The sequence below is a fragment of the Clarias gariepinus genome, chromosome 21 (assembly GCF_024256425.1).
Source record: "Clarias gariepinus isolate MV-2021 ecotype Netherlands chromosome 21, CGAR_prim_01v2, whole genome shotgun sequence".
Taxonomy (NCBI): Eukaryota; Metazoa; Chordata; class Actinopteri; order Siluriformes; family Clariidae; genus Clarias; species Clarias gariepinus.
Genome location: NC_071120.1, coordinates 28,992,501 through 29,017,500, shown reverse-complemented (window position 1 = coordinate 29,017,500; position 25,000 = coordinate 28,992,501). Strand labels below are relative to the sequence as shown.

Here is a 25,000-nt window from a genome sequence, read left to right as displayed (position 1 = left end):
GAGATGTGCTCTCTAAGAAACCTTCATAAATTCTGAGGAAGCGAAACGACAAGAGGATGAACATCTCGTGATATCTGTAACATATACTTTACACACACACACACACACACACACACACACACGCACACACACACACACACGCACATACACACACACACATACACACACACACACATACATCCATACGCTTGTCCAAATCCAGGACACTTAACAGAAGGTGTGTTTGAGACTTTTGTCTCAGGAGGACAGACGTGTTCCCTCCCATAAGGGACAGCGTGGAGCTCTGGGCTGCGTCCCAAACCAACACCATCCAATTAGTACACTATTCCGACATCCTGAGATTTATGACGTAGCCCCAGTATGCAGGCCCGGTCGCCATAGCAACGAAAAGAGTTCAAATACGAAGGAAGTGAGCAAAAAACAGGACTGACCTCTCATTGGACGAACTGCTCTTTCTGGCACAGAATATGGAAAAGGAGGCGGAGCCTGGAGCCACTTCCTGTTTGATTTCCCACGTAGCGAGGTTGCTCGGCTTCACCGCGACGAAGTTGATGCCTTGGCCATACTGCGCCCTAAAAAGAGTCGACAACACGCGTCAGTCAACACACAAAGCATGATGGGATACACACGCCAGCGGAGCCTGTCCCACATCACATGCCACGACACAACAGGGCGCGGTGTTTTACGCTGTGCAGGAGTGTGTGTTTGGGACACAGCCCCAGATGTTACCTCGTCGTCACGGCAACCACAGTTTAACAAGGAAAATGTGTGAAGCTTCTGTGATGTGAAACTAAGTTTTTTTTTTTTTATAGCTTTCCATCTCTCCACCGTCTCAGGTGTGTGTGTGTGTAGGTGTGTGTGTGTGTGTGTGTGTGTGTGTGTGTGTGTGGATAAATATATAAAAAAATAAATGTAAAAATGGAAGAAAAGTGCTTGTTTAAGGACAGGAACATCTGGGGGAAACGGCCTCATTTTCCACAAACAGCTGCTGCCCACCCTCTTATATAAGAACAGAGTGTGTGTGTGTGTGTGTGTGTGTGTGTGTGTGTGTGTGTGTGTGTGTGTGTGTTAGACAGGCACACACTCTCAGGTTCTGCTAGTTTGTATTATGTGACGTTGAGGATGATGGGCAAGTCCTCGAGTGACCAAAACCAGGGAGCCAAAGAAAAAGGTCAGGAATTTGCATGTGTGTGTGTGTGTGTGTGTGTGTGTGTGTGTGTGTGTGTGTGTGTGTGTGTGTGTTTATTTGGACATGAAGACGGTGGCATTCAAGTCTGCAGGCCAATCCAATTGGCATTTAATTAACTTGGGATCGGGATCAGAAAGTTTACCCTTCCAAATCAATCCAGCATCTCCACACACACACACACACACACACACACACGCACACACGCACACACACACACACACAAATACACAAAGGTAGATTAACACTGTTTATCCACAGATCTGTTTCAGTGTGTAGTTGCAGATTTTTGTGCAAAGGGCGATGCAACCTTTGTACCAAACATACTGTGTGTGTGTGTGTGTGTGTGTGTGTGTGTGTGTGTGTGTGTGTGTGTGTATAAACACTTTGCTTCTGTATTTAAAGTGAACAAACATGATTGAAAGAAAACTGTAGTACGTGTATAACTACTACTCCTGAACAGCCTCCAACAGAAGGAGGATAAATACGTCCTGACGCGTCTCTGTAACAGGGAAACAAGTCCTCCAAGGCAGACTGGGACGCGATGTCGTGGTCTCAGTGAGACGTGAGAGACGCAGTAGAAGAGAAGTGACGGAGACACCGGGAGTCCCCAGAGGACGTCATGGTGGAGAAACTCGGACAGAAAGGCCTGGACAGGAAACTCTGAAAAACTCTGTGACTTTGGAAGTGATAATGAGAAGTTTGTGCTCTTCTGAAGAACGAGACAGAGACAGAGACAGACGGACATCAGCTTTGTTGTCTTGTAACATGAATCAGGGTTTTTCCTTCTGTGGTTGTTGGTGACATACAAAGGAACAATTCTGATAAGTGTATTAGTCTGTAGACAACAGCCAATCAGAGTGTCCTAGTTAGAACTGTTCAGGAAATCAGGTGTGTTTTACTGGCCCAGGTCGGAGAAGAGAGGTGTGTTCTGAGGACACAATCTGTCTCACGTCCATGGACACGAGAGATGATCCTCAGAACCACTGCACCACGTACGACCCAACACTTTTATTCCTTGTGATCTGGTTTGTAGACGTTGCACGATGCATATTATACAGTATGAACACACACACACACACACAGATGGGGCTCACACACACACACACACACACACACACACACACACACAAGGAGATTTCTCACCTGGAGAGATTCCTGCTGAAGCACACCTGATGCCCAAATTCTGTCAAGAGAAAAAGGACGGCCTATAGAGGTTCCTACTGCACTACTGTGTTTAACACGAACCAGAAACAGAAAACATGGAGGAAGAAGCGTCTGGGAAGACGGAGGCGGAGCTGATCGTCTGGACTGTGAAGACAACTGGAGGTACAGAGAAAATAAAAACTCTGCACCTTTAAAGTGTGCACCTCTGGACTGTGTGTGTGTGTTCCTCTGGGTTATCTGGTTTCCTCCCAAGTCCACAGACTGCAGTGTAGCTTAAACGCGTTTCCATCCGTACGTAGTGTGTGAGGGCTCTGGCAGGTTACAGGATGGTCGGGGTTCTCGGCTGAAGCGTAACTTCCTTTACCTTAATAATAATCGTGAGCCGCTGCAGTGAATCATCTGTCACAGTGATGGACAGGGGGGGTCAGTGTGGGGTGCAGGGGGGTGCAGGGGGGGTCAGTGTGGGGTGCAGGGGGGGTCAGTGTGGGGTGCAGGGGGGGGTCAGTGTGGGGTGCAGGGGGTCAGTCTGGGGTGCAGGGGGGTCAGTGTGGGGTGCAGGGGGGGTCAGTGTGGGGTGCAGGGGGGGTCAGTGTGGGGTGCAGGGGGGGGTCAGTGTGGGGTGCAGGGGGTCAGTCTGGGGTGCAGGGGGGTCAGTGTGGGGTGCAGGGGGGTCAGTGTGGGGTGCAGGGGGGGTCAGTGTGGGGTGCAGGGGGGTCAGTGTGGGGTGCAGGGGGGGTCAGTGTGGGGTGCAGGGGGGTCAGTGTGGGGTGCAGGGGGGGTCAGTGTGGGGTGCAGGGGGGTCAGTGTGGGGTGCAGGGAGGGGGTCAGTGTGGGGTACAGGGGGGGTCAGTGTGGGGTGCAGGGGGTCAGTGTGGGGTACAGGGAGGGGGTCAGTGTGGGGTGCAGGGGGGTCAGTGTGGGGTGCAGGGGGGTCAGTGTGGGGTGCAGGGGGGGTCAGTGTGGGGTGCAGGGGGGGGTCAGTCTGGGGTGCAGGGGGTCAGTCTGGGGTGCAGGGGGGGTCAGTCTGGGGTACAGGGAGGGGGTCAGTGTGGGGTGCAGAGGGGTCAGTGTGGGGTGCAGGGAGGGGGTCAGTGTGGGGTGCAGGGGGGGTCAGTGTGGGGGGGCAGGGGGGGGTGCAGGGGGGTCAGTGTGGGGTGCAGGGGGGTCAGTGTGGGGTACAGGGAGGGGGTCAGTGTGGGGTGCAGGGAGGGGGTCAGTGTGGGGTGCAGGGACGGGGTCAGTGTGGGGTGCAGGGACGGGGTCAGTGTGGGGTGCAGGTGGGCGTGTCCTCGGGTACAGGCTTCCTGCATCAGGTGTGAAAACACTGTAATATTTAATGGAGGGTCTCAGGTACGGCTCGGCCAAATGGAACACAATTTTATTATGAAACTTTTTTTATATCAGTGGATGTTGATAATTATTGATCATTTTAATGAGCTGTTACTAAACTGTGTTTTTTTATAAACAGCAGGAGAAAAAGATTGAATGTTTCTTTTTAATCAAGGCACATGAGGATGGAGAGAGAGTCTCACATTTACGGACCTCACCCCGAGTCAGACTGACTAAAGACGGTTAAAGTAAAACACCAGCAGGTCCACTGAGCTCACACCACTGAGACATGATTAATATTAGACACATAACCTCAGTGACTCAGGAACACAGCGTCAGGACTGAAGTGTTGTGCTCCTGGTTTTGGTCGAAGCTCGTCTTCTACACACTTTACACACAGCTGAGCTCTGATCACGGCACACACTCCACTCCCGAGCTGTCCCGTGCGCTCCGCACTCTGCTTTCAGCACTCGTCTTCTCCCTCGAGCGCCGCGTCTCCGCTGACTGAGTTCACAGCAAAGGCTGAACCCAAACGAGACGATCTGGTCTACGGAGCCCAGCTACTGTTGGTTCATGTCATGTGACTTAACACTCAACCACATTCTATGAGAAACCTGTCTATCAGGAATTCCTAAATTATTTTATTTTATATTTTATGTTCATAACAAATTTTTTAAAAATATCCTCAGGCCCTGCGTCCTCCATCGTCTCTTCCGGTCTCGTCCCCGACCCGCAAAGAATCAGAAGCTCTGATGTAATCGACTGTCAGGTGCGTCTCTTAAAGGACGTGACTCCCGAATTAAGACACGCCCATGGTCTCCTAACGCTACGCTTTCACCCAGCCATCGTATCAGACAATGTTTATCGTTATTAAGTTAAGTGTCTGTTGCAGTAATATATATCGTCCAGGCCATCTCTCAGGTCGCACGAAGACACCTGAGCGACCAGTTGATGTGTACTCCTCTTCCTCTTCTTCTTTGTGTTTACTGGCAAACCAACGAGGTGCACACTGCCACCTGCTGTATCGGCGTGTACAGGAATGTAAATGTACTGAAGTGTAAAGTAATGTCTGTCCCTATCAGTTTAACATGCGTCTACTTTTCAGAGACCTTTTGTTGAACTGACGTTCGGAGCAGGGAGATGGAGTTGGAGCTTGCTCCCCCCCCCTACACAACACCAACCCCGTGTTTCACATCTTCCAGGGACGATGCCTCTTAGTTCAGAGGGCTAAGGCTCTGAGTAACTGATCAAAAGGTCGCAGGTTCGAGCTCCACCAGGTTGCTGCTGTTGGGCCCTTAAATGAGGCCCCTAACCTTGTGTGCTCCAGGGGGCGCTGTATCATGGCTGACCCTGCACTCTGACCCCAGTTACACTGGGATATGTGAAGAAAGAATTTCACTGTGCTGTAATGTATATGTGAGAAATAAAGGCTTAACTCAGGAACTTAATGACGTGTGAAAGATGAAGATGCGAGTGGTGGCGTCCTCAGGCACTGTACGGGTCTCCGCTACTTAAAAAAACACTTAACCAACATGAAAATATAAAAATTTACCAAATACTGATGCTTTTCCCATGCCTGCTGTAGTAAATTAACACAATGTTTAGTTTTTTTTAAAGGCTTTTGTAATATAAGATAAAATAATATGATATAATATAATATAATATAATATAATATAATATAATATAATATAATATAATATAATATGCCTTAGATAAAGGCGCCACCTGAACTCTGCAAAGCGTAAATGTAGCCCCTCACACTGGATAAACTCGATTTATCTTCAAGAATATCAAACAAGCATTCACGAGAGCACACAGACAAAGAAAGTCGTCTCGCGCGAGCGCCCTCGCTACACAAGTGCTTGCAGAAAGACTGCGCGGTGATTTATCGCATAAGTTGCAGATCACGAAAATTAATCTGCAGCAGGGACAGTGGGGATGAAATCATATAGTGTGCACTCAGCAGTACAGACGTCTCACTGCCGTAATGAGGAGCCGCCATGATCAAACCTGAATAAAGAGTGAATTTTAATAATCAGGAAGGTCATGAAGAACTCAAGTTTATACGTCCTGACAATGTGAAATCAGTCAATGTTGTACAAGAACATTAATATGAGATGAAAAGTTAAAGCTGTGCACACGGTGAACGGTTTTAGTCTAAGCGTATTATCGGCAGCGCTGATAGGGGATTATATCACCACGAGGAAACATGTTGATTTTAATTATGATTGGACCAACACCAGAGCCCTGAGGGACACCTCGAGTGATGTGAAGTGCAACAAGAGCAGCATGCTGGGAAAAAATCCTTGAGAAGTGTCTTCCTAATTTGATAAACAGACAGAGAGCTGTAATAGCCATTAAGGGAAGATTTTAAAGTGATGGTGAAGAGGATCTCTGGAACCTGCTCCGGAGAGCTCAGAGAGAGCAGGTTCAGTAATGTGATGAGTGTGAAAGCTTGAGACTGAAAAGGAAAGTCGGGCTTTAGGTTGCATGGCTACCACTCTGTCCATCAAAAAAAAAAAAAGGAGGTTGAAGATCAGTCTGTAATTGGTTGTGTCGAGGTCAGGGGAAGTGTGAGCGCAGCGGTCGAGTTTAAGAGCAGCGGAAAGAGAAAAGGAGAAGACAGACGTGTATTTATCAGACGAGCCGGTGGAGTGGAGACGACTGGTGCAGAACGTGAAGCTGGGCTGGAGCTGACAGGACCGAGTGGTAATGAGACTGAAAATGGAGGTGTACAGGAGGAAACAGGAAGGGGCGAGGCCGGTGAGATTAAATACTAATCACATTAACACGCCTTACTTAACCAGAGTCAATCATCGGATTTAGCAAACGAGCACAGCTGTAACAGCTGCACAAGCAAACAACAACAACTTCACGTACATCTGACTTTTATAGAGATTTTAAATAAACAGACGCACCAGGACACTAACAGACGATTTCATTTGCCCCGAGCGAGACTCACGATCCATCACTCGGATTTAAGCCCTGATCAGACGGGATTAGTTTCCCATTTGAAGGTGTGTGATGTAATTACAGAAACATTTCTGGGATTTCAGTCAGAATCCATCACGTCACTAAAGCTCGCGCTCACTGCAGGACACGTCACAGTGTGTTTGACTCTGCACGAGAACGAACCCAAGGTCGTTCTGATCATGCATGGCCACGCCTTCTTCAACAAAGACTTCGGTATGTGTGGGGTTTAACCATCAACACAACGACACAGCAGGGACAAGAAAATCACCGGTCACCTCCTGATACGATATTATAACGATCGTGTCAATTCTATTCGTATTGCGTTTCTGTAAGTATTACAATTTAATGAAAATCTAGATTTAAAATGACATTTTTTTCAGATTTTATAAGATCAGCAGCTTCACAACTGAACGGAATATAAGTAATTAAATGTAGCGCTTTTTTATAACATTAGTTTTCCCACTTACCCAAACTAACTTTAAATACAAGAGTTTAACATTGAACTTTAAATTAACATTAAATTAAACACAAAGCTACACTGTTACTGAGTCGCGCGTATCTCTGTTACATCATCCGCCATCATTATTATTTCTAAACAACCTTATTTACAAATAATTCACTCCTAACGCGCGGGATGCCAGAGTGGGAATAGTTCAGAGCGCCACCTGTAGGATTATAAAGAAACGCTGATGTCTTAACCACCTCAACACGCGCAACTTCTGATAATGTAACGCCATAAACATGCGCTTCTCTTGCAGGAGCAACAAATTGTGTTACGTTTTCATTCAGCAAAATCATCAAAGAGTTATAAAGGTTTGGATGATAATGAGATTTACTTTGCGTTAACTTCAGTAATTAAAGTTGACGTGTTTTTATGCAGTGACGATCGAGAAACATAAAACAGATATTTAATGTGAGGGCGGAGACAACACCGGGGGCGGTTGGTTGCCATGGGAACGTGTCACTACAGTCGAACGGTCGATATCATGATGAGATTTGGACCGGAACCAGAACGTCAGCTTCACACTCCGTCTCCGTTATAAACACTTTGCTCTCGGCTGTCGGGGAATGTGTTTAATTCACGTCTACACACACTGATTGGTTTCCCGGCGCTGAGGAGGCAGCGGCTCGGCGGCGCTGGACAGAACAACATCGTCAGCTATCAGCGTTAATTTCCAGCCCTGAACACTGGAGTGGAAAATCGATTAACTCCACTTCAGGGAGTAAATAAAGAAAAACCATCAGCTCCACTCACATTTTATTGTTTCTGCATTTTAAATGGACTGGAAGCTACTCTTACTCTGAGAGAGTGTGTGTGTGTGTGTGTGTGTGTGTGTGTGTGTGTGTGTTTAAATAGACGTTTTTAAAGAAGTCAAAAGGAGAAGACAGCAGAAAATAAAGAGCACAAAGAGGCGACAGTCTCTCTCTCTCTCTCTCACACACACACACACACACACACACACATGCAGGGTGGATGGAAAGTGTCCAAGGAAGTGACCTTTATGGACTAAACACACACACACACACACACACACACACACACACACACACACACACACACGAGAAACACTCCTAATGAATAAATAACATGAGGAATTTGCATGACACTGAAGGACGTGTCTCTGTGTGTCAATAGAGACATCACCACGGAGACAGATGACACCACACACACACACACACACACACACACACATATACGAACACACACGCACACTTCCCGCCCAAGCTGCACCTGACAGATAAGAGCTTCCTCACTCTATCCATCCTGTGGTCTGAAAATACCTCTCCATCACGTCTCTCTCTCTGTCTCTCTCTCTCTCCATCACATCTCTCTTTCTGTCTCTCTCTCTCCATCACGTCTCTCTCTCTGTCTCTCTCTCTCCATCACGTCTCTCTTTCTGTCTCTCTCTCTCCATCACGTCTCTCTCTCTGTCTCTCTCTCTCCATCACGTCTCTCTTTCTGTCTCTCTCTCTCCATCACGTCTCTCTCTCTGTCTCTCTCTCTCTCCATCACGTCTCTCTCTGTCTCTCTCTCTCCATCACGTCTCTCTCTCTGTCTCTCTCTCTCTCCATCACATCTCTCTTTCTGTCTCTCTCTCTCTCCATCACGTCTCTCTCTCTGTCTCTCTCTCTCTCCATCACATCTCTCTCTCTCTCTCCATCACGTCTCTCTCTCTGTCTCTCTCTCTCTCCATCACATCTCTCTCTGTCTCTCTCTCTCCATCACGTCTCTCTCTCTGTCTCTCTCTCTCCATCACGTCTCTCTCTCTGTCTCTCTCTCTCCATCACGTCTCTCTCTCTGTCTCTCTCTCTCCATCACGTCTCTCTTTCTGTCTCTCTCTCTCCATCACGTCTCTCTCTCTGTCTCTCTCTCTCTCCATCACGTCTCTCTCTGTCTCTCTCTCTCCATCACGTCTCTCTCTCTGTCTCTCTCTCTCCATCACGTCTCTCTCTCTGTCTCTCTCTCTCTCCATCACATCTCTCTTTCTGTCTCTCTCTCTCTCCATCACGTCTCTCTCTCCGTCTCTCTCTCTCTCCATCACATCTCTCTCTCTCTCTCCATCACGTCTCTCTCTCTGTCTCTCTCTCTCCATCACGTCTCTCTTTCTGTCTCTCTCTCTCCATCACGTCTCTCTCTCTCTGTCTCTCTCTCTCCATCACGTCTCTCTTTCTGTCTCTCTCTCTCCATCACGTCTCTCTCTCTGTCTCTCTCTCTCTCCATCACGTCTCTCTCTGTCTCTCTCTCTCCATCACGTCTCTCTCTCTGTCTCTCTCTCTCTCCATCACATCTCTCTTTCTGTCTCTCTCTCTCTCCATCACGTCTCTCTCTCTGTCTCTCTCTCTCCATCACGTCTCTCTCTCTGTCTCTCTCTCTCCATCACGTCTCTCTCTCTGTCTCTCTCTCTCCATCACGTCTCTCTTTCTGTCTCTCTCTCTCCATCACGTCTCTCTCTCTGTCTCTCTCTCTCTCCATCACGTCTCTCTCTGTCTCTCTCTCTCCATCACGTCTCTCTCTCTGTCTCTCTCTCTCTCCATCACATCTCTCTTTCTGTCTCTCTCTCTCTCCATCACGTCTCTCTCTCCGTCTCTCTCTCTCTCCATCACATCTTTCTCTCTCTCTCCATCACGTCTCTCTCTCTGTCTCTCTCTCTCCATCACGTCTCTCTTTCTGTCTCTCTCTCTCCATCACGTCTCTCTCTCTGTCTCTCTCTCTCCATCACGTCTCTCTTTCTGTCTCTCTCTCTCCATCACGTCTCTCTCTCTGTCTCTCTCTCTCTCCATCACGTCTCTCTCTGTCTCTCTCTCTCCATCACGTCTCTCTCTCTGTCTCTCTCTCTCTCCATCACATCTCTCTTTCTGTCTCTCTCTCTCCATCACGTCTCTCTCTCTGTCTCTCTCTCTCCATCACGTCTCTCTTTCTGTCTCTCTCTCTCCATCACGTCTCTCTCTCTGTCTCTCTCTCTCCATCACGTCTCTCTTTCTGTCTCTCTCTCTCCATCACGTCTCTCTCTCTGTCTCTCTCTCTCTCCATCACGTCTCTCTCTGTCTCTCTCTCTCCATCACGTCTCTCTCTCTGTCTCTCTCTCTCTCCATCACATCTCTCTTTCTGTCTCTCTCTCTCTCCATCACGTCTCTCTCTCCGTCTCTCTCTCTCTCCATCACATCTCTCTCTCTCTCTCCATCACGTCTCTCTCTCTGTCTCTCTCTCTCTCCATCACATCTCTCTCTGTCTCTCTCTCTCCATCACGTCTCTCTCTCTGTCTCTCTCTCTCCATCACGTCTCTCTCTCTGTCTCTCTCTCTCCATCACGTCTCTCTCTCTGTCTCTCTCTCTCCATCACGTCTCTCTTTCTGTCTCTCTCTCTCCATCACGTCTCTCTCTCTGTCTCTCTCTCTCTCCATCACGTCTCTCTCTGTCTCTCTCTCTCCATCACGTCTCTCTCTCTGTCTCTCTCTCTCTCCATCACATCTCTCTTTCTGTCTCTCTCTCTCTCCATCACGTCTCTCTCTCCGTCTCTCTCTCTCTCCATCACATCTCTCTCTCTCTCTCCATCACGTCTCTCTCTCTGTCTCTCTCTCTCCATCACGTCTCTCTTTCTGTCTCTCTCTCTCCATCACGTCTCTCTCTCTCTCTGTCTCTCTCTCTCCATCACGTCTCTCTTTCTGTCTCTCTCTCTCCATCACGTCTCTCTCTCTGTCTCTCTCTCTCTCCATCACGTCTCTCTCTGTCTCTCTCTCTCCATCACGTCTCTCTCTCTGTCTCTCTCTCTCTCCATCACATCTCTCTTTCTGTCTCTCTCTCTCTCCATCACGTCTCTCTCTCCGTCTCTCTCTCTCCATCACATCTCTCTCTCTCTCTCCATCACGTCTCTCTCTCTGTCTCTCTCTCTCTCCATCACATCTCTCTCTGTCTCTCTCTCTCCATCACGTCTCTCTCTCTGTCTCTCTCTCTCCATCACGTCTCTCTTTCTGTCTCTCTCTCTCCATCACGTCTCTCTCTCTGTCTCTCTCTCTCCATCACGTCTCTCTTTCTGTCTCTCTCTCTCCATCACGTCTCTCTCTCTGTCTCTCTCTCTCTCCATCACGTCTCTCTCTGTCTCTCTCTCTCCATCACGTCTCTCTCTCTGTCTCTCTCTCTCTCATCACATCTCTCTTTCTGTCTCTCTCTCTCTCCATCACGTCTCTCTCTCTGTCTCTCTCTCTCTCCATCACATCTCTCTCTCTCTCCATCACGTCTCTCTCTCTGTCTCTCTCTCTCTCCATCACATCTCTCTCTGTCTCTCTCTCTCCATCACGTCTCTCTCTCTCTCTCCATCACGTCTCTCTCTCTCTCCATCATGTCTCTCTCTCTGTTCCTCTCTCTCCATCACGTCTCTCTCTCTGTCTCGCTCTCTCTCTCCATCACGTCTCTATCTCCATCACGTCTCTCCATCACGTCTCTCTATCATCACGTCTTGCAAGTTTTCATGCGAGTGTGTGTAGTTCTGGACTTTAGGGGACTCCTCCCCATATTAAAGCATCTCAGGTTTCCAGAAGCACACGTAGTGTGGGCGTGGCCTAACACACTGCTGTTTTGCATATGCTAATTTATCTTGTAGCGTCCTGTTACAGTGTAGCGGACTCGGTTTAACTAACAACTTTACGTTTGCGTGTTGATTTTAAAATGTAGCTACACATTTGTTTTTCAGCTTTCTGTGCCACGTTAGCATTAGCATTAGCATTAAAGTTACTGACACCTCCGATGCAAACTTTCATTTTTCTTAAAAATTTATTTCTTTTTCGATGGTTGTCATGATGACAGAATAACTCCGCCCCCACCACCAGGTTGAGTTTGCAACACACACGCAATCTCTCGCTAGCTGGAAGTAGTGATGGGAAGTTCGAATCATTTTAGTGTTTCTTTGAATCTCGGTCATCAAAATGAACGAATCTTTTTTTGAGTTATTTAGTTCATTTCGTTCTTTTAATCAAAAATAAAATTACAAAGTAAAATTTTTATTTCTTTAGTTCCAGTTATGAAAATATTACAAGGCATGTAAGGACATATCATAATAAACAGAATGAGCAGATCACCTCTTATATCTTCCAGTCTGAGTCGTTTGTTCTTTTTAATCTATTGCACCGCGTAGCGTCTATGGGAGTCACGTGACAAAGGAACGAACGACTCGGGACCGAAAAGACTCAAACCTCACTTCTCACTTCTGTTTCCTGTATAACACAGACGGAGGCTTTGTGATGATTTGTGCATGCGCGCCCAATAGAACATGAACGAATCACTCTCCGAGACGACTCGTTCATCTGAGTCACTTTAAAGATTCGTTAAAAAATCGTTTATAAAAACCCATCACAAGCTGGAAGCAGTGTAGCGTTTTACAGGAAGTGTGTGTGTGCGTGTGTGTGTGTAACCTGTGTGAGAGACGACATCAGTGTGACATCACCATACACACGGTCACATCTACGGCGGCTCTCATCAGTACGTCTGTGACGCGCTGCACATGACTTCTAACTTCCTCTTACTGTCTGTCTCTAACTATTCCAAAGTCACTCTCACTGGTGTGTGTGTGTGTGTGTGTGTGTGTGTGTGTGTGTGTGTGTGTGTGTGTAAATCAGCAGGATTCCATCTCTAATTCCGTCCTCTCAGTTTGTGTCCTGGCATCTCTTCATCATCAACTGCTTCCCTGACACACACACACACACACACACACACACACACAGCACCGCTGTCCATCACACACTCACACATATTCACCAGTCCACAAAACACACACACACCATGGAGAGAAAGGCCTGTGTGTGTGTGTGTGTGTGTGTGTGTGTGTGTGTGTGTGTGTGTGTGTGTGTGTGTGAGACTGCCATATGGCTAGCAGTGTCTGTGAAGAAAAAAGTGAGGAGGAGACTAGAAGCGACAAGGGCAGATAAGCCACGCCTTAAATAAGATTAGACACTAACACAGAAGCCACACCTCCTCTTACACACAGGCCACACCTTTTCCTACGCACAGGCCACACCTCCTTATATACATAGGCCACACCTCCTCTTACAAAGGGGCCACAACTCCTGTTACACAGAAGCCACACCTCTCCCTATACATAGGCCACACCTTTTACACATAAGCCACACCCACTCTTATGCAGAGGCCACACCTCCACTTACACAGAGGCCACACCTCCTTATACACGTTGGACATGCTTCCTTTTACTAAGAGGCCACACCCACTCTTACACAAAGTCAGAAATTCATCTGCATATTGTTGATTTTACATCAGTACAATTCCGATAAAATAATTCGCTTTAGCAGTTAATAAGGAGTCGTGTACGAGTATAAATGTGTCTCATATAAACTTAAATATTTATAAATATACTCATGTAATCACATATGATTTTAATTGAAACTCCAGGTGACACACAGACACGTCCTCCTACTGGACGGTCTGTAACTGGTCTGTAACTGGTGTGTAACTGGTGTGTAACTGGTCTGTGACTGGTGTGTAACTGGTCTGTGACTGGTCTGTAACTGGTGTGTAATTGGTCTGTGACTGGTCTGTAACTGGTGTGTAATTGGTCTGTGACTGGTCTGTGACTGGTCTGTAACTGGTCTGTAACTGGTGTGTAATTGGTCTGTGACTGGTCTGTAACTGGTCTGTAACTGGTGTGTAACTGGTCTGTAACTGGTGTGTAACTGCTCTGTAACTGGTGTGTAACTGGTGTGTAACTGGTCTGTAACTGATCTGTAACTGGTGTGTAATTGGTCTGTGACTGGTCTGTGACTGGTCTGTGACTGGTCTGTAACTGGTGTGTAATTGGTCTGTAACTGGTCTGTAACTGGTGTGTAACTGCTCTGTAACTGGTGTGTAACTGCCCTGTAACTGGTCTGTAACTGATCTGTAACTGGTCCCAGTGGTGGGCAGGCAGTAGTTACATACTGCGTATGTATAGTAACATAGTGTCAGTGCTGTACACACTAATTAGTGCACTCCATGTGCACTGGCACTAAATCTGCATTCAGGACAGAGCCACAGCTTACATACAGCAAGTCCAATTTAACAGCTTTAGAAATGTGTTTAAAAATGAAAATAAGAAAAAACAGTTTAAAAAGTTACAGAGTCGATGTAGTGCAATCTTCCTGACCTGAAGAGACGAAGAGATAAAAAAGGAAAAATCATTAATATGACTGTTATTCATCCTTATTCATGCGTAATTACAGTACTTCTCCATCCATCCCTCCATTACCCTAATGACACTGTGTGTGTGTGTGTGTGTGTGTGTGTGTGTGGGCTTATTCTAGACCCACACACACTTATCTGCACAAGCACTTCACTGTCAACACACACACACACACACACACACACACACACACACACACACACACACACACACAGCTATTGTTCCTCTTTGGACACAAGGCCCTGGGAGAGAGAGAGAGACAATGGCACTGACAGCACTTAGGCTGCACTCCAAACACCAACACACACACACACACACACACACACACACACACACTTCAACTGGAGAGAACGAGTGGAACAGAAGATGAGAGGATCCCCCCACACGCCTCTCTCTCTAATGATGTGTGTGTGTGTGTGTGTGTGTGTGTGTGTGTGTGTGTGTGTTATCTCTGCACTGACACTCACACTAATGAAGTGTAGCGGCTTGCTAACCTCGTTAGCATTTTCTCATCAGCATCTGAGAACTGGCCGTTATTTGGAGAACCCGATCGTACCATATGGGAGATTACTGCGTCACTAAATACCCCGTCTAATTCCCTATTGTGGTGATTAATAATTAGTTAATGTGTGTGTGTGTGTGTGTGTGTGTGTGTGTGTGTGTGTGTGTGTGTGACAGACCAGATGCAAGTGTACCCACATTTCCTGTTTTTATCTAATGACTGTAAGCAATACCCTTCCATATATGGAAATGTGGGCATGGCTTATAGCCAGAAGCGAATCAGTTAAAGGTACAACTCACCATTAGATAAATTAATTTAAATATTAACGAGCTGGGAGGTGAAAACGATGAGAACAGCACTGGGGGAAGAGAATCCAACTTTAATCATCGGATTAACTTAATAACTACTGAGTTCCAGTCAACAGGGGGCAACGATGCCACTGAGTAATGAAGCATTAATGAGGGGCAAACTCAAGCCAATATTACTGCTAAAGGGGAATCATAAGGAGAAAAAATTAGACTGCAGAGCAGGAGGTCACTGGTTCGAGCCCCAACACCATCGGGTCATCAATGATGGACCCCCCAAGTGCTCAGATACAGTTAGTCGAAAAGCTGGCAACCCAACCCTGTAGACAAAACGATCCATTCAATTAGACTAAGGAGGTATAAGGAGGCTGAGGGGCAGTAGTGAGACTGAGGGGCAGTAGGGCAGTAGTGAGGCTGAGGGGCAGTAGAGCAATAGTGAGACTGAGGGGCAGTAAGGCAGTAGTGAGTCTGAGGGGCAGTAGTGAGTCTGAGGGGCAGTAGTGAGTCTGAGGGGCAGTAGTGAGGCTGAGGGGCAGTAGTGAGGCTGAGGGGCAGTAGAGCGGTAGTGAGGCTGAGGGGCAGTAGTGAGGCTGAGGGGCAGTGAAGCAGTAGTGAGGCCGAGGAGCAGTAGTGAGTCTGAGGGGCAGTAGTGAGGCCAAGGGGCAGTAGTGAGGCCGAGGGGCAGTAGTGAGTCTGAGGGGCAGTAGTGAGGCTGAGGGGCAGTAGTGAGGCTGAGGGGCAGTAGGGCAGTAGTGAGGCTGAGGGGCAGTAGTGAGTCTGAGGGGCAGTAGTGAGGCCGAGGGGCAGTAGTGAGTCTGAGGGGCAGTAGTGAGGCCGAGGGGCAGTAGTGAGGCCGAGGGGCAGTAGTGAGTCTGAGGGGCAGTAGTGAGGCCGAGGGGCAGTAGTGAGTCTGAGGGGCAGTAGTGAGGCTGAGGGGCAGTGAAGCAGTAGTGAGTCTGAGAGGCAGTAGTGAGGCCGAGGGGCAGTAGTGAGGCTGAGGGTCAGTAGTGAGGCTGAGGGGCAGTGAAGCAGTAGTGAGTCTGAGGGGCAGTAGTGAGGCCGAGGGGCAGTAGTGAGTCTGAGGGGCAGTAGTGAGGCTGAGGGGCAGTAGTGAGGCTGAGGGGCAGTAGGGCAGTAGTGAGGCTGAGGGGCAGTAGTGAGGCTGAGGGGCAGTAGTGAGGCTGAGGGGCAGTAGTGAGGCTGAGGGGCAGTAGTGAGGCCGAGGGGCAGTAGTGAGTCTGAGGGGCAGTAGTGAGGCCGAGGGGCAGTAGTGAGTCTGGTGGGGCAGTAGTGAGGCTGAGGGGCAGTAGTGAGGCTGAGGGGCAGTAGGGCAGTAGTGAGGCTGAGGGGCAGTAGTGAGGCTGAGGGGCAGTAGTGAGGCAGAGCTGATGCTGAAGTTGATGAGTGTTAAAGGGATTCCTCCAGTGAAGATGTTAAATGTGCCGTTAGTCGAGGATGTAATTCTCTTAAAATAGAAACACACACACACACACACACACACACACACACTGTGAAATTAGAGATCAAGTGAACTGTTTCTATGGAGCTCAATAACACTTAATGTTATAAGAATAAGAATAAGAACCTCTGTGTGTGTGTGTGTGTGTGTGTGTGTGTGTGTGTGTGTGTGTGTGTGTGTGTGTGTGTTGTAGATCAAGGCTGTATGGATGCTTTTAAGAGCTGAGTAGCCTTTACCTGATCCTTATAAAGCCAAGTAATCCCTACACACACACACACACACACACATACACACACACACACACAGACACACACACACACACACACACACACACACACACAGTATGCCTTGTTTGAGGAGGCTGAATGAAGGAGCTCCTTTATCTTCCGTGGCTCGTGTTCAGACCGAGCGCTCGGCTAAACGTCTCAGCGCTCAGCTCGTATAAGCGCTGTAATGTATACTCCAGATCCGAACAGATTCCTCTTTAAATTGATCTGACAGTTATATTGATGTCATGCGGAACAGCAGCAGCAGAGAATTCCGCGGATAACGTGATAATGTAGCTAACGGTTACCATGGAAACAGTGTGGAATTTGACTTTACGCCTACTCCAGGTATAAACGCTTTACAATTCTTTTCCTAATCGTTCGATTATCCTCTGTTCACACGCTGAAGTTTCTTCTTGGCGCAGATCGAGAACTGTTATACGATCCTGGGCGTCAGTGTGTTGCCGTGTGTGATGATTTGCCCAACAGCCAATAGTGTCCGAGATCCACCAGGCCACACCCCCACCTTAAAGTCACATGGTTGCCAAAGCAGGCAAACTCTGCTCTATTTAACGTTAACAGAATTCCCAAAATGTATTCTTATTAGAGTAGAGCATGACACACCCCTAGGGGCGGGGTTAATACTATATACAAAGAGATTAATTAGACTATCATCAAGAATAATCTATTAGGATGAGGCATGAAATATTTTAATCGTTTCCTAAAGGTGTTCAAGCTACAATAAATCACATTAAATCTATTGAAAAATATTAAAGCCCCCTAGTGGCTGGAGGTCAATGAGCAGGTGTGAATGTAGTGCACACCCTCTTCCCTAAATGGGAATGAGATACTGAATATAGAGTGTGGATTAAAACCCACACACGCCCACAGAGTGAGAAATGTATGAACGTCAGAGAGAAATGTAAACGTTAGTTAGTGTGAATCCATTTTCAGTGGGTGTGTCCCAGGGGATTATGGGAGGGTTTTTTTCCTCTTAGCGCGATCAGATCTCTTAACGAGTTCTAATGATCCTCACGGCCTGACCAAGTGCACACTACTGAGTGAGAGGGAGTGAGAGAGAGACGGAGAGAGAGCAACGGAGAGAGAGACGGGGAAGAGAGAGACAGAGAGAGAGAGAGAGAGAGAGACGGGAAGAGAGAGACGAGGAGAGAGAGAGAGACGGGGAAAGAGAGAGAGAGAGACGAGGAGAGAGAGAGAGAGAGACGAGGAGAGAGAGAGAGAGAGAGAGAGACAGGGAGAGAGAGACGGGGAGAGAGAGAGAGAGAGCGGGGAGAGAGAGAGAGAGAGAGAGACGGGGGAGAGAGAGAGAGAGAGACGAGGAGAGAGAGAGAGAGACAGGGAGAGAGAGACGAGGAGAGAGAGAGAGAGACGGAGAGAGAGACGGGAAGAGAGAGAGAGAGACGGGAAGAGAGAGAGACGAGAAGAGAGAGAGAGGGGAGAGAGACTAAATCAGTAGTATCCTGGTGCTCTGTGGGACACTACAGGACTGACAGAGACACAGTAACAATAAGAACCTCTGTGTGTGTGTGTGTGTGTGTGTGTGTGTGTGTGTGTGTGTGTGTGTGTGTGTGTGTGTGTGTGCGTGTGTGTGTGTGCGTGTGTGTGTATGTGTGTAACCTCAATGTCACCCCGTCTCTCCTGTATTCAGTAGGGAGCATCTGAGCAGCTCTGGCCTGCGAAAGGAAGGAAGTGTGTGAGGACGCATAAGAAGACACAGATTTATAGATTTAGAATCGGGACATGACCCAAACCGCAGTGCACTCCAGAGCCTCACACAGAAAAGTCTGATGTGCTTTTTATCAGCTGCGTCCTCACCCCTGTGTTAGGAACAGGAGGGACGTAATAACATCATCACACAGACACTCCCTGGCTGTGTCCCAACCGCCATGCTAATACCCTGTGTAGTGACACCGTAAATATTCAGCACAGAGTCTTAAAGACTGTGAATTAGAACACAGCCATGGACAGGCCGCCATACTCGAAGCTCTGCTCTGGGAAACAAATATCATCACTCATCAGACACACATCAGACACACATCAGACACTCATCAGACACTCATTAGACACTCATCCAAGATGTACTGGAGACACATCGGACACATATCAGACACCTGAGCAGTATATGAGGCCACATCAGACAACACCAAAGACATCGAAAACACACCAGGGACATCAGAAACACATCAGACACACATCTCACCCTCTCTCTGTCTCTCGGACACATATCAGAGACACATTTGAAGCATGTCGAGCATCAAGGACACACCATGGACATCAGAGACATGTCAGAAACATGGTTGACACACATCAGACACACATTAGCAACACCAAGGACATCGGATACTCATCAGAATCACATTAGAGAGACATCATGGACACATCAGAGACAAATACTGTACAGTAGGTACATCAAATACACTTTGGACATACATTGGACCAACATCAGGGCCACATCACTTAAATCACATAAATCACACCATGCATGAGAAAAGAGACATCAGATACACATTAAAGACACTGCAAATACGCATTGGACACACGTTAGAGATCCATGAGACATTCATGGACACATACTGCATCAGACACACATTAGAGACACATCATGCTCAAGTCTTGGGACGAGGTCTGACTTCACTGACGCTCCTGATGTCCCTAAGTGTGTGTCCTGTCTCCGTAAATAAATAAAAAAAATATTCAATAAAATAAATAAATAATTAATTATTTTGGAGATTTGTTTAAAAATCATCTCTTATCCTGAAGGTCTTTGTTCTTCACTTTAACACTGTCTCTGTTCGCAGCCGAGTTTCTCCACTCTGCTCTAGAATTCAGAATATAGATTTTGTTTACACTTCACTGTAACTCTCACATCCTGTGCAAAGCATCATGGGAATATTCTGTCTGCCTCAGTGCTCAGTGTGTTCAGGTTTCCATCTGCGTCCTCTCACTGCAGCTCCGACTCGGCCGTCCGAGTCCACTCATGAATAATGCAGCAGTCTGATTACTGCTCTCCACGCGCTTTCAAAAGTTTTGGCACCCATGTCATACTGCGCCTAATAGGATTACGATTGTGTTTCACAAAAACTTTCATGAAGTGGATCCCCCCACCCCCCGCCCCCCCCCCCAACCTCGGCAGATACACAAAGACAGATCCACCCCGCCACTCCCCCCCCCCCTCCCCCCAGGCAGATCCACCCCTCCCCCTCGCAGATTCACCACCTCCTGTCTCTGAAAAGTTTCTTCTACTTCAGTGTAAATCTCAACATCTCTGACCGCCAAATTCCTACACACACACACACACACACACACACTCTCATCATCGTCATAACGCTGACGTAGCAGCAGGAATCACACACAATTTCACATTAAACACTCATTATTACGCTAAGCAAACACTCTGCACACTGCTGAACATCACTCATCCATCAGCCGTCAGAGACACTCCTGCACTAAGGGTGAGACAGGAACTGAGTGAGAGAGACACAGAGGGAGGGAGAGAGATTCATCTATACAGATGGTGTGTGCATTACACCATACCTTTATTTGTGTGTGTGTGTGTGTGTGTGTGTTACACTGTACCTAAGTGTGAGCTGTTCAGTTGTAGACGCGGTGTTCAGCAGGATCCTAAACTTGACGTTCTGTCCCTGTTTGACGGGACGAGACGGCGTGAGGATCTCCACGTTCCGGTCCAGTCTCACCCGCGCCCCGTCTCTCTTACTGTCCCCGGTGGTCAGGGTCACCGTCCCGATCCGCCGCATGTCCACTACCACCTTCCTTCGCTCCCTACCGCCTGCGCACTCTCCGTTCTCGCCCTCTGCAGGCCACAAGGAAAAGTGCAGCTCCATGGTCGGCTCCTGCAGCCGTCTGCGGCTCAGCACCGGACTGAACCAGGAAGTGGGCACGCCCAGCTGGACCACACACATTCCCAGAATGCCCTGCAGTCTGCAGGCAGCGGAGACCGAGACATCTGATTGGTCGCGTGTCCCTACGACCCGAACGCACGGCAAGTCCTCCAGAGGAACCTCCGTCTCCTTCCACCTGTGTCCGATTAGATAGAACAGGACATGCACCTGAGGCTGCTCCGCCCCTACAGTCGAGCTCAGCAGGTGAGCCTTCACTTTCCAACCCAAAATCGGTCTAGATGAAGAGGCGGGGCTAGGGCTGGGGGTCGACCACGCCCTCTGGATGAGCTCCGGAGGTACCAGGGCCTCGGCAGTGAGGTTGCCATAGGTACAGTTGACAGACAGTGAAGGGGCGGAGCCAGAGTGTAGCGGGTGGAGATAGAAGGGCTGAGTGAGAGAGCTCAGAGTGCCATTACGCATCACTTCCTGTGGAGAGTCACGGACGAGGAAGAAGGAGGAGTCGGCGCCGTGCAGGTGACAGGAAATGGGGAGGGACGAAGGAAACGCGGAGGAGAAACGAGGGAGTGTCTCTGACATCATCACGCCGGCCCGCCCCTCGCTCACTACAGAGAGAGAGAGAGAGAGAGAGAGAGAGAGAGAGAGGAGGAAAGAAGAGAACGCCATTTTCAATTTAAAAAGTAAACAATAAACAACGTAATGAGTTATTATCTGTAAACTGTAACTCTCTCCTGGAGCTCTTTCATCTTTTTACATCAGAAGTTTATTCTTTTTTTTCAAAAAAACTTTGTGGAGAACCTCATTTATACACTGCAAGAGAAGCCTGTGTGTGTGTGTGTGTGTGTGTGTGTGGGCATGAAACAATAATCTTACTTCTTTACAGCAATAAAGTTCAGAAACACACACAGCAAGAAATGAACTAACACACACATCGCCTTGTCAGTGTGTAACACACACACACACACACATACACACACACACACACACTTTCTCTCTCTGGGTGGACTCTGTGTGTGTGTGTGTGTGTGTAGACGGTGATGAATCACTCTGCACTGTGATCAATCACATTAACACATTCAGCACCGCAGTGTTTATAGAACAACCTGCTGAAATATTAACCGTCTCGCTCCCTGTCTCTCTCTAACCCTGTCTCTAACCCTGTCTCTCTGTCTCTCCCTGTCTCTCTCTAACCCTGTCTCTAACCCTGTCTCTCTGTCTCTAACCCTGTCTCTCTCTAACCCTGTCTCTCTCTAACCCTGTCTCTAACCCTGTCTCTCTGTCTCTAACCCTGTCTCTCTCTAACCCTGTCTCTAACCCTGTCTCTCTGTCTCTCCCTGTCTCTCTCTAACCCTGTCTCTAACCCTGTCTCTCTGTCTCTCCCTGTCTCTCTCTAACCCTGTCTCTCTCTAACCCTGTCTCTAACCCTGTCTCTCTGTCTCTAACCCTGTCTCTCTCTAACCCTGTCTCTAACCCTGTCTCTCTGTCTCTCCCTGTCTCTCTCTAACCCTGTCTCTAACCCTGTCTCTCTGTCTCTCCCTGTCTCTCTCTAACCCTGTCTCTCTCTAACCCTGTCTCTAACCCTGTCTCTCTGTCTCTCCCTGTCTCTCTCTAACCTTGTCTCTCTGTCTCTCCCCAACCCTGTCCCTCCTTGTCTCTCTCTAACCCTGTCTCTGTCTCTCTCTTTCTCCCTGTCTCTCTAACCCCGTCTCTGTCTCTATCTGTAACCCTGTCTCTCTCTAACCCTGTCTCTCTCTAACCCTCTCTCTCTCTCTCTCTCTCTGTTGCTCTCTAACCCTGTCTCTCTCTCTCTCTCTCGCTTGCTTTTTCTCTAACCCTGTCTCTCCCTGTCTCTTTCCTCTTTCTGTCTCTACAATTCTAAATCTTTTCTTTTTTTTTTTCAAACTCGTTAGTTTTCTTTGTTCTCTTTAATTTTATTAACTTTGTTTCCTCAGTGTTTCCTTTCACTCGTCTCTAATCATCTTTCTTGTCTTTTCACTCCACAGTGTCCTCCCCTTCATCACCCCATCCTGCCGCGTGATACCACCGCATGCCCAATTGCCCCGCCCCCTGAGTGTGATTGACGGCAGACTGTCCCGGTGCCGCAGGAGCGTAGCGCTGCGCTCAGGAGCGGCTCTGTACCCGGAGCTCGGGGAGCGCGGACTCCCTCTGAGGAACGCGTGAGAGATTAATGAGGCTCAGAGAGGGTCTGGAGTAGAACAGCTGGACAGATGTGTACGGCTTCAGGGAGACACAACACTTCTGCATTTTTACGTTTCAGTCATGGGTAAATAATAAGGAAAAAAAACAAATGAAATGCTGTTACTGCTTCCTGCTGATTTAGAAACAATGTGTGTGTGCGTGTGTGTGTGTGTGTATGTGTGTGTGTGTGTGGACAGTCAAGGTGTGAAAATATAATGAAGTTCATGTACCTCATCACAGCACACATTAATCCCTACAGAGAGAGAGACAGAAGGAGAGAGACAGGGAGAGGGACAGACACCAAGAAAGATGAGAAGACAGACAGGGAAACATACAGTAAGACAGACAGTGAGAGACAGATAAACAGACAGACAGTGAGACAGTGAGAAAGACAGTGAGACAGACAGACAGTGAGACAGACAGACAGACAGTGAGACAGTGAGAACAGAAGAGAGACAGTATTTTTGTCAGCACCGTCACACAGCAGCTGTCAAAACAAAGGCCGCAGAATTCTGAGCTGTGTGTGAGCATTTTCTCTCTTCCTCTTGCTGTCACACACAGACACACACACGCTTATTTTTTTCCTGCATGCACACATGTACACACACACACACACACACACACGAATGAAACACCTGTACTGTGTAATATCACACTCTCTCGACCTCAGACACGTTAGTGAACTCGACTCGCTGTCACTTTTTCATGAAAGACTCCCACCAATCATATGTGTGTGTGTGTGTGTGTGTGTGTGTGTGTGTGTGTGTGTGTTGTAGGAGATGATGTCAGCATTCCCAAAGCAAGTGTATTGGCTTCTATAAATTATTCGTAAGTGTGTGTGTGTGTGTGTGTGTGTGTGTGTGTGTGTATTCCTGCTTCGCGCCCAGAGATCCCAGCACACACACTCCAGAGCCCCGGTCCGACTGACTGAGAAACAGCAGGTACTGTGTGTGTGTGTGTGTGTGTGTGTGTGTGTGTGTGTGTGTGTTTACGCTTCTTTCCTGACCCAAACACACAGTGTGGAGTATCTAAACTACACACACACACACACGCACACACACACACAGCAGGACGTCCTTATAAGGAGTAGTTTGTATTTATTAATCAGACGTTTATATAAACTCAATAAGTCGGTCTTTAGTGTTCGAACCCTGAGCGTTTCTCTGTGCTACAGCCTGAAGCTCTAAGCTCCGCCCACTCGGCCGCTCTCAGTAGACCTGTTTATTCTGTGACTGTTTGGAATTGCAAAGCGAGGCTGAAACTCTGAATCAGCAAGAAGACAGAAGTTAGGAATCTGTGCGCAGGTTATTTTTCACTCTTTATTCATTTATTCATGACAGGCGCGCTCAGAGGAAGCCGCTGTACTTCCCGGACTGTCACAGCGGCGGCGGCGCGGGGTGCGACTGTGAGGCGGCGGCGCAGGAGGAGACAGCGCTGAAATGCAGCTAATCATCAGCGCTAAATACGCCGGAGGCAGACGTGGCGGGGATCAGACATGGCGGGGATCAGACGTGGCGGGGATCAGACGTGCCGGGGATCAGACATGGGGGGGATCAGATGTGGCGGGGATCAGACGTGCCGGGGATCAGACGTGCCGGGGATCAGACGTGCCGGGGATCAGAGACGCAGCACTCACACGACTTCTGGTTAGAGGAAGTGCTCCTGTACAGCCGTGAGGGGTTATAAGAGGTCATAATCAGACAGTAAGCCCCTCCCCCACTGTTTATCACTGAACTCCGAATACTCCCCTGAACCAACATCACCTGACATTTTTTATCCGCTCAGCTCTGAGCGTGACGTCCCTAATCTCCTCGATCAGCTCACGCCACTCCACCGTGGAGTCAGGAGCTCCGAACCCACTGCAGTTAACCAGGTGAAGAGGATTACTCACACACCAGACCAAGGTTAGACACTGAACAGGCCACGCCCACAATGGACAGACCTCCAGTGACATCTGGTGATGCCTTAGCACCAGTACTTCACAGAAAAGAACTCTGACAGGACATGAGACAAAACAGAGAGGAGACATGATACAGAACTAGACAGGACATGGAGGAGAACCTGGACAGGACA

General features: G+C 48.1%; 1 protein-coding gene across 1 annotated transcript in view; it reads right to left on the bottom strand.

Moving 5' to 3' along the window:
- si:dkey-215k6.1 (transmembrane protein 132D) overlaps positions 1–25,000 on the bottom strand; it is a 124,805-nt gene that overhangs the window by 58,358 nt on the left and 41,447 nt on the right. The window contains exons 2-3 of the mRNA XM_053480391.1: positions 20,448–21,333; positions 432–572 (exon numbers count right to left, since the gene is read on the bottom strand). Of these exons, the coding sequence (XP_053336366.1) occupies positions 432–572; positions 20,448–21,333 (1,027 nt within the window). The remainder of the gene's footprint in view (positions 1–431; positions 573–20,447; positions 21,334–25,000) is intronic.